The sequence below is a fragment of the Hemiscyllium ocellatum genome, chromosome 30 (assembly GCF_020745735.1).
Source record: "Hemiscyllium ocellatum isolate sHemOce1 chromosome 30, sHemOce1.pat.X.cur, whole genome shotgun sequence".
In the NCBI taxonomy this organism is placed as follows: domain Eukaryota; kingdom Metazoa; phylum Chordata; class Chondrichthyes; order Orectolobiformes; family Hemiscylliidae; genus Hemiscyllium; species Hemiscyllium ocellatum.
In genome coordinates, this window is record NC_083430.1 from 53,277,455 (window position 1) to 53,291,795 (window position 14,341).

The 14,341-nt window shown below is 41.3% G+C and overlaps 1 protein-coding gene across 1 annotated transcript in view; it reads right to left on the reverse strand.

Annotated features, from left to right (window-relative positions):
* Positions 1-3,439, reverse strand: part of dcdc2b (doublecortin domain containing 2B) — a 72,219-nt gene extending 68,780 nt beyond the window's left edge. The window contains exon 1 of the mRNA XM_060847522.1: positions 3,162-3,439. Coding sequence (XP_060703505.1) covers positions 3,162-3,439 — 278 coding nt within the window. The remainder of the gene's footprint in view (positions 1-3,161) is intronic.
* Positions 3,440-14,341: the final 10,902 nt, after the last annotated feature.

Below are 14,341 nucleotides of genomic sequence, written 5' to 3' on the forward strand. Positions count from 1 at the left end.
CCAACCCTCTTCTTACAAGGTGAAACTCTGCTGTCTGTGCCCATATTCACATCATACTGTGTTCACTGATCATCCCTGTGCCTGGTAACCCACAGTTATGCATTGATTCAACATCACTTTCAAATTCCTTCAGCATCTCACATTTCCTTATTTAGATAATCCCTCCCAGACCCACACAGGTGGCAGCCTGTCTTTGAATGGAAGTGGCCGTGGGTTTGGAAGGTGCTGTCTGAGGATCTTTGTGAATTTCTGCAGAGCATCTTGTAGATGGTACACATTGCTGCTACTGAGCATCGGTGCTAAAGGGGTGTTTGTGGATGTGGTGTCAATCAAGTAGGAGCTGCTTGTCCTGGGTAATGTCAAGTTCCTTGTTGTTGGATCTGTCGCCCTCCAGGCAGGTGGGGAGTATTCCATCACACCCTTGACTTGTGCCTCATAGATGATGGACAGGTTGGGGAATCGGGGGTGAGTTACTCGCTGTAGGATTCTGAATCTCTGACCAGCTCTTGTACTCACTGTATTGATACAATGAGTCCAGCTGAGCTTCTGATCAATTGTAACCCCCAGGGTGTTGATAGTGGAGCATTCAGTGATGGTAAAGCCATTGAATGTCAAAGGGTGATGGTTAGATTCGCTTTTGTTGAAAATGGTCATTGCCTGGCATTTGTGTGGTGTGTATATTATCTGCCCCTTGTCTGCCTAAACCTGGGTATTGTCCAGGTCTTGCTGCATGTGGACATGAACTATCTCAGTATCTGCAGAGTTGTGAATGGTGCTGAACATTGTGCAATCATCAGCGACCATCACACATCTGACCTTATGATGGAGCAAAGGTCATAGCTGAAGCAGCTGTAAATGGTTGGGCCTAGGACACTACCCTGAGGAACTCCTGCAGAGATGTCCTGGAGCTGAGATGACTGACCTCCAACAACCTCAGCCATCTTCCTATGTGCCAAGTTTGACTCCGACGCAAGAGTTTTCCTGCTGATTCCAATTGACTCCAGTTTTGCCAGGGCTCCTTGACACCATACTCAGTCAACTGTGACATCAAGGGGAGGTGGTGGTGAAGTGCTATTGTCATTGGATGATTAATTCAGAAACCCAGGCTGACAATTTGGGGATAAGGTTCAAACCTCACCATGAAAGGCAGTGAGACTGGGATTCAATAGAGAAAAGAAATTGCAATTGAAAAGTTAGGTTAATATGGACTGTGTAATGACTATTGTAAAACCTATCTGTTTTATGCATGCCTTTTAGAGAAGGGAATCTGCTGTCCTTACCTGGTCTGGCCTACATTTGATTTGATTTGTTTATTGTCACAGGTACCAAAGCACACTGAAAAGTATTGTTTTACATGCTATCTAGACAAATCATACCTTACATAAGGACATCAGGGCAATGAAACAGAATGCAAAATGTACTGTTACAGCCAGAGTAGGTGCAGAGAAAGATCAACTTGAATATATGAGAGGTCCACTCATAGGTTTGATAATAGCAGGGAAGAAGCTGTCCTTGAATCTATTTGTACCTGTTTTCAATTTTTTTTTGTCGTCTTCTGTCTGGTAGAAGAGGGTGGAATAGAATATAACTGGGGTTGGAGGGGTCTTTGATTCTGTTGGCTGATTTGCGTGATGGACTGGGCTGTGTTCACAACTCTCTGTAATTTTTTGTGTTCTTGGGCAGAACAGTTGCCAAACTGAGCTGTGATGCATCCAGATAAAATACTTTCTATGTGCATCGATACAAATTGGTGACAGTCATTGTGGGCATACTGATTGTAGTGACATGCAAGTTCAGACCCACAGCAATGTGGTTGACTTTTAACTGGCCTCTGAAAAGGGCTGGAAAGTTGTTCCAGTTAAGGGTGTTTGGGAATGGGTTATAAAAGTTGATCTTGCCATTGATGCATCCAGTAGATGAGTAGAAAAATCCAACTCTCATAACTCACGCACAAAAACACCTGGAGCCCTCTGCATCTCTAAGTTCTGTGATTATTCCCTGTTTAAGTAATACTTTTATTTACCTTTCCTTCCAAAGTGAAAAACTGCCATTGTTGTACATCACCACTTCCCTGGTCATACATTATACTCCATCGCCACTTCCCTGGTCATACATTATACTCCATCGCCACTTCCCTGGTCATACATTATACGCCATCGCCACTTCGCTGGTCATACATTATACTCCATCATACTTCCCTGGTCCATACATTATAATCCATAGCCACTTCCCTGGTCAAGTGGTTTGCTTGAACACTGGTCCCAATAGAGAGCAACTCTTTGAAGTGGAGTTAGTGTAGCCTTCTCTTAGATCCCAAAAGCTGTACACCTTTCCCCCTGTTCTTATCCTGTTTCCCGGTGACTGGAAAATTCAGCAAGTTAATGGATTACACTTGCTCAGGGACAGGGGCAGCCTCCCAGAGGGAAACAAAACCTCTAAAACTTCCAAATGATGTACCTGATTCACCTTGACATGGAGGCCCAGTACGATCAGTATGTTCACCTATATTCCTCCAAAAGTCCTGGCCTCACCCCCATCCCAATCTCACAGCCCCACTTCTGGAAAAGGAACATGGTGCAATTGATGAATTTAGCTGCTGTCTAATCTTCTAACTAGGAGAAAGTGAGGACTGCAGATGCTGGAGATCAGAGTTGAGAGTATGGTGCTGGAAAAGCACAGCAGGTCAGGCAGCATCCGAGAAGCAGGAAAATCAACATTCCTGATGAGAGATTTATGCCCGAAATGTTGACTAATCTACTCTTGCCCCTGTCGGGGACTAAAGGCTCTGCTCACAGAATCCAAACCATGAATTGAACCTCAAGAAAAATAAATTCCATCTATTTAAGTGAGGAATAGAAAGTAAAATAAAGATTGGGAAAAGAAGGAATGAAAAAGACAGAAAAGTTGAAAGTAAATAATTTGAGATTTGTCCTGCAATAATCTGGATTGATGCATAGGCAGAGTTTAAAGGAATTTTAGTAAACTGAATTAAACTGTGACTTCCCTAGTCTATCACTATGGATTTCTTACAAATGTTGAGGGTCAGGCTTGGTCTGTTTTGTTTTCACTGACTCTGCAAAAACAAATTCACAAAGATTTTCAAACTCACAGGAACTTTAGCTTGTGGACAGAGTGAGATGGAAATGCATAAATGTACTTACGCTATTTTTTTAAACTTTTCAAATCCTGCAGCCACATAATGGGATCCATTCTGTAGATCATTTAACTGAAGGACCCGATGTCCCCCACTTGGTGTGTAAATATTTCTCACAGCCACGGGGGCATTGATGTTATTGGTCACTTCATTTAAAAAAGACTCAAAAGTCAGTATCTGCCTCTGGTTCACCACAAGTTTTCTTCCAGTGAAGAAAGGGTCTCCATTCCTAAAGACCACCACATTCTTTGCTTGAGGCACAAGAGGGGTACCTGCTGAGGCCATTTCCCTCAACTTAAAATCCAGCTTTTCTCCCCTTTATCACATACTTCAGCTGCTTCGAAAGTTATTAAGTGCCGTGAGTGACTGTGCTGTGCAAAGCTACCTTTGGTTTCCATGGTGCTGTTTTCATCAATGGTTGCTTTGTGTGTTGTGCTGCTAGTAGAACATAGCTCAAGTCAATAAGATAAATTTACATCTATTGTTTGGTTACATGCTTCTAAATCAAAGTGTCAGAGCCCTGAGCCATTCCCATTTCCAGTAAATGGGGATAGAGTGAAGCCCCACTCCCCATGTCAACTACATCCACCTTTCGAAATGGGACAGCATTCTGTCTCAAATTTCTAATCCGAGCTTAGTTTGGTTTTAGTTTGTGGGCACAGATTATACCATCTAATTTTATGTAGAAACGCACAGAAAAGAATTCCATCAAGAATTAATATCAGATCATCATAAGGAATGATCTACACCCTGCTAATGGCGCCATCGTACAGCAGTACTTCAGCATCCTCAGGTGATGTGTAAAATAGATAAAGCTTCGTTGTTGCTGGCTTTCAACAGGATGGTTACCATGGAGATATGGGACAATGATGTTTGGGTCTTTAGTAATCAAACCGAACAAATGATCTGATAACAGTTCTGTTTGCTTACCAACAGATTAGGTTTTGTTTTTAACTTTATTCATAATTTGAATGCAGGAAAATGAGAAAGATGTGGATGAATATCTCACTGAACTGAAGTCCTCTCCCTGGAATATTAGCAGACTGTAACTGCATTCTGCTGGCATTGTGTTGTTACGTTCATACACAAAACTACGTGGGCTGTGCGCTGCATGGAAGCACTACCCTCAGTAATGTGCCATTTATCTGATAATTCAATGGTTTAGACATTCATGACAAAGAGAATTTACCTAAAACTTGCAGGTCTTAATTAACATGAAAATGAAGTAAGTGTTGAAAGCCTCATTTAGACCTGATTAACAGATTCAACTGTCTCACCTACCAGCTCCAGGATTTGTTCATGAATTTTTGTCAACTGGATTACAGAATTTCATTAGTTTTTATTTGTGAAATTCATCCTTTCAAGAGGATTATTGCAAGGGCATGGAAGATCGTTATTAAGCCACCAACCTAGTGGGAATGGAATGGGTTCTGCTCAGATATTGTTTTAAATCTCATTTGATATGCACTTTCTGTCAAGTGTAAAGCTGAGCGGGATAGAGAGAGAACTGCACCTGCTCCCATTTCTGATGTCCAGGCTGGGTAAAATCTGACACTTCAATAATTCCACATCCCTTCTCAGCAAAATCTCTTTCTTAGCTGAAATACAATCATGATTAAATCTGGAGTAAACACTTCCATCCTCGCCCGGTCTCATGCATTCACCCCATCCTGGGTCTTTCTGATCCATAGAATTTTGGTAAAGTTGCATCTGGAAAATTGCATCAACTGGTGAACACTACTGAGATTGCCAAAACTTTTACAGTGAGCCACTGGGGTCATTTACATTGGGTTGAAATCAAATTCATAATCCAATGGCGAAAGTCTAAAATCTACCATGTGCTTGATTTTCAACATGATTTTTTTGAAGAAACTTTTTATTCTTCTGTTATTCTTTCTAGAAACTTTCCACATTTTACCATTAATCCTCCACGTTAACTTTTCAAATTATAAGCTTGGTAAAAATGATACTGGCCTTTCCGATTATGAGGGGTTTTTCAAAACTTTTTATAGACATACTGACAAGAAAGGATTGAGATAACAATAATTCTGTGTGCATTTCTTCTTTATCTTGGGTTCAGTTACATAAAGTCAAAAGGGACCGTTTGGAAAACCCTTCAAACTAACAATGTTTGGTGCTTCTCTTGATGTTTATTAGGCTCCCTCTTTACCTCACTCTGAACAGTCAGATGTATTTTTCAGATTAGTTGTAATTTCTAAATACTGGATTTGTGTGGACAAAGAAAATGTCATTAACTCTGTGTTATCTCTGTGTGCTGCTTGGTGTGGTAACATATTTTTATATCCATTTCACTTTCATGTTCTTCCTCTTGTGAATAAAGGGAAGGAGAAAGAAAAGACAAAGCAGGAGGAAGGTGATAAATGATGGGAGCTTGGTGATATTAAGAGGTTCCTTATAAAATAACCAGTTTTGTTTATTTTACACCTTCTCTGTCATCTTCACACTTCACCCAAATTCTGCCAGCATCATACATTTCCCCACTTGTTCTTGTCTGCTTTAATTATCAGACTTGGAGGCATAATTTTCCAACATTGTATCTACAGCTGCCTGTCCATCCTGATCAAAAACTAATCTCTGATTGACGATATTAATGTATTAATGTATCAGGAAAGATGGAATGGGGTGAGATAGAAACAATGTGACACTATGAAAAAAAGGTTTCATGAGATTTTTTAAAACTGCTTTGATTACTGTTTAAAAATTTTAAAAAAGCAATTTTCAGAGATGTGCAGACACACAATGACCAGAGAATATGATGAACTTTTAATTTCCATGACTTCTTAAAGTAGTTACCATTTCCTGCACCTAAAAGCTTGACTGTTACAACACGGTATTTTGTCAGGGTACTTAAATTTCTAAATTGCTGTAGAATTTAGCTGCTTGTGGTATTTCTGATGTACTGTACGTCATAGACGAATGTAGAATCTTTTGTTCCTTTTCCCTGTGGTAAGGAACAGAAAAATATAAGACATTAATTCTGTTAACTTTTTGTTTATTTTTGTTACCTCCTAGATTATTTTATGTCAAACAAGCAATCTCTGGTGCTTTGTTTGCTCTTATAATGGCAGTTAGTAAATGGATTTCAGTCATAAAGTTTGTTTGTTTAAAAAAGTGCTTGAATTGTAATATAACTTTTCCAAAGAGTATTGTGAGCTACATCCAACAAATAAAGGTACTCTGTAATGTTAGTCGCAGTTAATTTTTAATAAACATTTTAACACTATAATCTGCCGTTTTATAAAACTCTTATCAAACTGTTAGGTATACATTCAATTTCAGCTGATCTCTGGGATCACATGATGTGGTGTTTACTGTGGAAAATTAACCTCTGATTTAAAATCTTGTTCTGCTTATTCACTTTATGAGAGAGATGAGTAAATTATTTAACTACTTAATCATTATTTGAATGAGCACAATGCCAAAATTTAAAGTAGTTTTGCATTTAAAACAACCAAGGATAATTTTCCCTCATGTTATGGTGGGGAGATTTCTGACGTAGCTTGAATATGCAAAGGGAGAATACTAAGTATTCTGTTAAATTTCTGTCCATTTCTGATCCAGGAGTAATTTTCTGGTGTCACTTCCAGTGATGTGGAAACACTGTCCAATAACTGGCAAAACTTGGCTAATGTGGCAATAATTAAGGCATGTTAAATGTCTGAAGTTATTTCATTATCATCATTACAACAGTGGACCCTTGGAACACCAGCAAGCTGCTGTTGTCCAGCTCTGCTTTCCTGGGAAACAAATATAGAAAGGGATAAAACCAGCATGATAGATATCTTTTTATCAATAACTTTGACCTTGTTGCTAAAGCAATGAATACTGTTACAACAAAATGATGAAGTCTTTATGTCAGAAAATAAGTCACAAATTGGACTGAAAATATTTTACTGATAAATGCTTTGTCATTAGTTTCTGTTGATTTTAGATTCTGGTTCAGACATATTTGTGATTCTCTGATCTACCAATGGCCATTCTAAAGAAATTCAAAGCTGAGTATAATTTACCATTAATTGCCAAAACCGGTGATTTTCCCTTCCCATGATATAACCATGGTTGCAAACCTCTTTACCTGGGTGTAGTCTCCTTTACTGATGTTTAAAGAGACATTGTTTATCACATTCTTCAGGATTCTCTTTGCAATGTTGGTCTTCCTCAGCTGGACAAAGATCAAACCAAAAATGAATTCTAGACTGTAAGTATGACTTAACTGCATTTGTTTGTTATCTATTAACCAATGTTTCGTCCCTTTCTGATTTCCACCCTCACCACCCCACCTTTCTGTTTGTACACCTTCTTTATAGAACGTAGAACATTATAGCGCAGAACAGGCCCTTCACCCCTAGCTGTTGCGCAGACCTGTGAAACCAATCTGAAGGCCAGCTAAAAATTGACACCGATACATCATTATGAACTGTACAGTATGTATATTTCCACACCAGCAATATTTGATTTAGAGTCATAGAGTCATAGAGGTGTACAGCACGGAAACAGCCCTTCGGCCCAACCTGTCCACGCCGATCAGATATCCCAACCCAATCTAGTCCCACCTACCAGCACACAGCCCATATCCCTCCAAACCCTTCCTATTCATATATCCATCCAAATGCCTCTTAAATGTTGCAATGTTTTTGTTGGAGATCAGTAACTGGCAGGTAAAAACTGAATCAATTCAGAGTTGGCAGATAGCTTGGCTCTCGGGCTTTCCATTCCTGAGAGAGTGTATCCACTTCCCTGAGCTTTCTTAAAAAACTAGACACAGGCACTCGCATCAGACAAAAAGTTCTGAAGTGTGAGGGATTGGAGAGTGGGCATTCGCTATATGTTATTCTAATGTACATTACATTTTACATTCTAAAAATTGTAATTACTGTACATGTTCACAACCGTGAGGCATAAACATGGGACACTGACTGAAAAACTCTTGTCTTTTTTGCCACTGTACCTGGTTGGCATATTTCAGGTTCAACTGGTGGAGGAGCAGTATCTGATAATACAGGAGGGTTGCTGCAGGGAGATGGAGGGCGTGAATTCAGGGGTTTTAGGGATTCTATTTCTGGGAGCTCTTCAGCTGGTTGACAATCACTCACAGCAGACTCAGAACAGAGCTGAAGGAAAGACAATGAGAGAAGAATTAACAAGATGTAGCCACGTAGAGGAGTGGCAAACATGCAAAGGCCCGAGCTGAAGTCTTCAGTTACGACAAATCATGATTCAGGCCCTAATGTATCCTAATTACATTTAAAATGTTGATATTCAATTTTCTCTATGATCATATTAAATCTTGTTCCTACTTTGCTGTAAATGTGAATATTACGCCACAGTAAACCAGTCTACTTTGTAAGTGTGTGTACTTGTGACATGCTAAAACATTTATTAAATGCCTAAATTGATTTGATTATTAATCAGTTGAAAAAAAGCCTGTGTTTTCACCAAAGAAACTTGGAACTATGGTCCATATTTAGAATTTGGATTTGATTTGATTTGTTTTTGTGACTGATTAAAATAATTATCGCGAGGATGGCATTCTGTGAACTGAAAGCTGCACAATAATGAAACATTGGGAAATTGATTCCTCTTCAGTCTGTCAGATCTCAGTTGAAATTGCCTAATGCAAAATTCTGAGCTATGATAGAAGTCTGAATTTCAACAACAGTCACATAGCAACCAAAATCATTGCAGCACTGAGCTCAACAGAAGGTGGAGGATTGATGTCAGGAATATCAGCCGTGTAAATAAAGCAACTAATCCAGAGACTTCAAAGGTCCGTGTGAAGAGTCCTGAAACTCTTCATCAACCACATTATGAAAAAGACCACAGTAGGCTTCAATTCCATCAGCAGTGTGGTTAGTAATCTGCTGACACTGTCGCTATGGAAACAAGCTTATTTAAGGTTATTCTAAGCTTTTAGTATAAGTGGAATAGCTCTTATGCTGTCTAACATATTAACTATGCCCTTTAGTCTTTGTTATATTACATCAGTCACACACAGTACATTCTCCAATTTAAGGCTGCACTATCTGAACCAGTCACCTTGAAGCCAAAATGCTCAAAATGTGTGTGAATAGAAATGTGGCTTTCTTGAGGGACTGACACTAGAGAATATTTGGTATTGCTGTTGACAAATTAACTTTGCTAATTTTGGATTATAGAAAGAACAAATCTCCAGCATTCTATAGCCAGAGTGACAAATAGGTGACTTAAGTGAAAATCAGAATACTACGAATTCTGGAGATCTGAAATAAAAGCAGAAAATGCTGGAAGCACTCAGCAGTTTTAGCAGTGTCTGCGGGGACAGAGATCGAGTTAATGCTCTGGTCATTGGGAACAAACAGACTCTCTGTTGTCAGAAGCAACCTGACCTTTTACTTCTTTCAGCTATTCCCTGTTTGTAGGAGAAATAGGTGAATCTTTTTCCATGTTCATGGGGTTGTCCACTCTCTCAGCTTTGGGCTACTCAACCCCCTGGAGAAGATTCCTGTTTCATTTAATAAAAATTAGCACTATGTACATACACAAATCTTGGCTTCACATACTGTCTTTCAAAAGAAGTCTGCACCTGAGTAAACCAGCCCACTTCCTGATTGGTTGATGTTTTCTGGGTACAGAAGCGCATCACGCTCCATTTTGTGGATGCACTATTTCTTTTGTGCACTGTTTGATCAAAGTTACTGCACACTCTCAATTGCACAGCATCCCGCTCACTCCACACCACCTCCTCCTTTACCCCGTCCCATAGGCCAGCACAATTTAGGGCAAAACTGTCCTCTCCTGGCACATGGTGGGGAGGGAGGGGGTTTGTGATAATTGGTGGCCTGTCACCTGTTATCTTCTTGCCACCTGAGGAGTGACGTTTGGGATGGCAATGTTCACCTGCCTGCCACATCACCCACTGAGGCCTCTCAGGGCTCAGTCAGTGATACTGACTAAGCTGTCATCAGACTGAATTCAGCTCCCAATACCAATCCCCAGAATGGTAAAACAAAGTAGCCTTCCAGCTGTTCTGAGGGGGCTCAATCCTCCCCAGTCTGGGGATGGTCAGGGGTTGGGATTAGGATGCTTTTGTATAAAGCAACCCTCTTGCCTCTGTACCACTGCGTCCCTCTGACCTCATGACTCCCACACATGATGCGCTCCCTTGGAAAGGTCACTGCTCCTGGATTTTGCTGTTGCTGTTCCACCTCATCCTCTGGAGGCACTGCTGCTCACCAAGGCTGCTGGCCTCTCGTTGGCCATCAAGGTGTGTTATTAACATCCCAGGAAGTGATGCACCAAAAAGCTAACCAGGAAACCAATTAGGTTCCTGATAGGCTCAAGATCCACTGGGTTCCCTCTGTGGTAATCAGAGTGTGCCCCACAAGCTAAAACACTGACCAACACAGAAACTCATTCAGGAAATACCAGCCTCCATTTCAGACTGTCCAACATGTGATAACTGTGTTACGTGAGTTTGAAGTATCCCAGTGCTGAACCTTATCCTTCAGGTGAAAGGCCAACATTCAAATAGACTGTGGATATTCAAGGCCTCAAAAATCCTGGGCTAAATTTTACCAGAAATCGATAAAGTGTCAGTTTTGGTGACTTTCACGGAGGGATTCTCTCTGTGAGCTCTACTGAGTTTGCTCACACTATCTTCCCACACTCTCCTCATCACCTCCTATGACACCTGTACTGTCCCACTCACCACAGGCAGAAACACTGTCCACTGTTGAGATGTCCCGGGATTCCTGGCACTATTTTTAAAGTGCAGCCAGGCACTCAGTCAAGTGCTGGCTATCCACAGCTTCCCCATACAATTCCTGCCAATTGTCCCAGGTGTATCATGCAGAGAGGAATTGGCACATGGGGTCCTGGTGAATGGAGGTGGGGGGGAAGGTGTGTGTGGTCACTACCCATGGAGTGTGCCGTGAGATGATGGTGTTTGATGGAGGTCTGGAGGGACAAGAGGTGAACTGGAGTCTCCAGGAACCTACTTGGACTTTCATATAGGGAATTGTCTCCATCTGCGGGGAGTTGGAGGTATGGGTAGAATAGGAAATTGCATATTAGTGAGGAGAGGTGATGAAATAATGGGTTGTTAATTAATGTTAATATATGTTAATGTATGTAAAGACCCCTCTCACCACGTTCCCGTGAGAATCACATCTCATTCTTCAACACTCAGCTGGAAAATGGGACATTTTGCTCTCGATATTGGGAAGCTGCTCATTGGCCAAATCACACAATTCTCCCAAATTTGTCACCAATATTGGTGGAAACTGTACATCCATTCTCATTGAACGAGAGCAGAACCAGAAACAAACGCAGAAAGTGCTGGAGAAACTCAGCAAGTCCCGCAGTGTCTGTGGTGGGAGATAAATGTTTTGAGTAAAAAATGAGGTCTGCAGATGCTGGAGATCACAGCTGAAAATGTGTTGCTGGTTAAAGCACAGCAGGTTAGGCAGCATCCAAGGAACAGGATGTTCCTTGGATGCTGCCTAACCTGCTGTGCTTTAACCAGCAACACATTTTCAGCGATAAATGTTTTGAGTCCAGTTTTGACTCTTCTCCAGAATTCAGCTGATATAGTGCTGACAGTAGGCAAACTGTCACCTTTTATTATCCAGATTCTTACAAGAAGAAAGACGCTTGAGTTGCCAAAGACATTGCCATATGTGGGAGTAAGCAAGAACCAATGGTATCGACTACAGAAGACATAAATAAGACAGAATGAATATTTTCATTTCAACTTAAATTTAACGAAGAAGAAAGCACATGATTGGCTGGACTACCTTTGGGATATCTGGAATATTTGTATCAAGCAATTGGGTTTGGAGGTTTTTTGGAAGATTTTCAGAGTTTGCAGTCTCTGACGTGATTCCCAAAGCATCATTCAAGGTTTGAATGATCTTGCCCTTGTAGAATGCAGCGATGCTGTGATCATCCTGGACATACTGATCAATTACCCAATCAACCATCTCACAGTCATCGTCCCAGTCGTAGGGAAGAAGTGAGGAACTCTGCCTGATCCAAGCTCTGCCAGTCTGCTTTTCAGGATTTGCGTTATTCCAAGCAAAGAGACTAGAGAAAGAGGAATATTGAGATGATAAATAGATAGCCTGTGAAAATAAATTGTTATGCACAAGTGGAAATAATTTAGAAAATCTTAGCTCAATTTGCAGCAGAACAAGTTTATCTTGTAACATTTAAAAGCATTGGAACCATCAGACTCTGGGGTGCTGACAAGCCTGTGTTTTTCTTTTTACTAAATATTCTCTTGAATTTTTTTTTGAGAGACTGAAATTTCCTGAGGAATGAGTAGCAGAAGGGCATTCATTCCAGTTGTAAATTGCAATAATCTTGTGAATTCTCTACCTTTTCTCTCCATCCATTGCCTTCTCTCAGAGTTACTACCTCAAGTCTGTCTGGACCAAACCTTATGAGTTTCTTTCTGACTGTGCTAACCATTTGTTATTTCATTTCAAAATACTTCAACTGGTTTCTGTGGCCACCTTAATCTCAACTTGTTTATTCTTCACTCTCAGTTTGTTTCTGTATCTAGGATACCACACACTTGATCTAGTCTATCGCTATAATTTCATAATGCTTGAGAGATAATGCAACAGTGAGAAAGGCGATTCCTGACAGCTACAACCCATAACACAGATTTGAGAAATTCAGAACCTGATTGAAAAATGAAATGCTTCTGGACTATAGAAAAACTCGTGAAAGTAAAATAAAATCACAATCAAATCCTCAGGATGTTCCAAGATGGTTTTACAACTGATGTATTACTTTTCTAAATGAAGTCATTTGTTGCTTCATGTGAGGAATGATGACAGGCAATTTACCCACAGTCTGATAACATACACAAGGAATAGTCTGAGTGTTGAGTGCATGAATGGATTTGTTTCGTACATACCGTTAGAAATTTGTTGAAAATTCTCTTGAGCGGAATAAAGTCCCAATTCAGGGTTGGCTAGTCACTCTGTACATGATGTCCCATACATTACTCAGCAACATTTACAATAATCAGTTGCTTTCATAATAGAGTGGCATTACACAGTGACCTAGCAATGGGTACTTGATTGTGCTGGCTACTCCTGGTGGCTTAGTCCTCATTTCGAGGAAACCTGGGAGCTTGGTTCACCTGCAGCAAGCTGCTAGGCAACTTGCCATCAGAGAAAGTGGCTCTCAGCTTTATGCTAAAATAGGATTGGGACAACTGAGAGCGAGAGGGACTGGTTTGTGTGCAGACCAGAATATGGGGGCCAGACTAGAGTCATGAGGAGAGGGTTGAGACAGTAGTGGGGAGCAGTGAGGTGCAGCAATGTTTTTTCACAAACTCACTTGAGAAGATTGCCCGCTAATGTAGATATTTTCTGATCCGTTAATTTGGAGTTATTATTACACAGCTCTGGAGGAGGTAGGACTTAAACCCAGGCTTCCTTGTTCAGATATAGGGACGCCACCACCGCATCACAAGAAGAGTGGCTTTTTAGGTGAACTGTCTAGGCCTGCAAATGTCCTGGGCATCCATCGAGCTGTGGATGGAGTCTGGACAGGGTCTGGGGGAGGTGGGTTAGGGTTCGATTTGTGGCAGCACTAAACAGCAAGGGCTGGGGTAGGGGGAAGCCAGGGGCATTTCTGGATCTGTGAATGAGGATTGTGATGGGTGACTTTTGAGATATTTGACGAAGGTATGCAGAGCAGCATCGGAGGGTATGACAGGCTCCAGGAGGTGGGTTAATTGGCACTTATTGCAACCTTGATCTCCATTGTAGAGGGGAGGGGGAGTGTAGAAGTGCAGGATGGTTATCATTCAGGTGTAATGCTGGGTTTCTGGAGCACAGAGGGGCAGTAGGAGGTAACTGGCTCTCTATATGGGGCGTGCAGGTGGGTGGAGATGAGCTGCCGGGGTAGAGCGAAGTCAGAGGGGGCTTGGAGTCTCTTGGGGGTGAGGAGGAGGGGGAAGGGGGAGAGCGGGTATGTTATTGACTGGTGACGCGTGGCACCCAGTGCTGATGGTGTTCACCATGAGCTCTGCTCCCTGCCCTCACCTCCTGTTCTCTGGATGAGAAATACAACTGGAAAACAACCAGGACCACACCCAAAAGGGGTCGGTCGGTGTCAGTTTGAGGGAGAGTTTGCTACATACATGTCTGCTGGACTGTGAACAGGCAA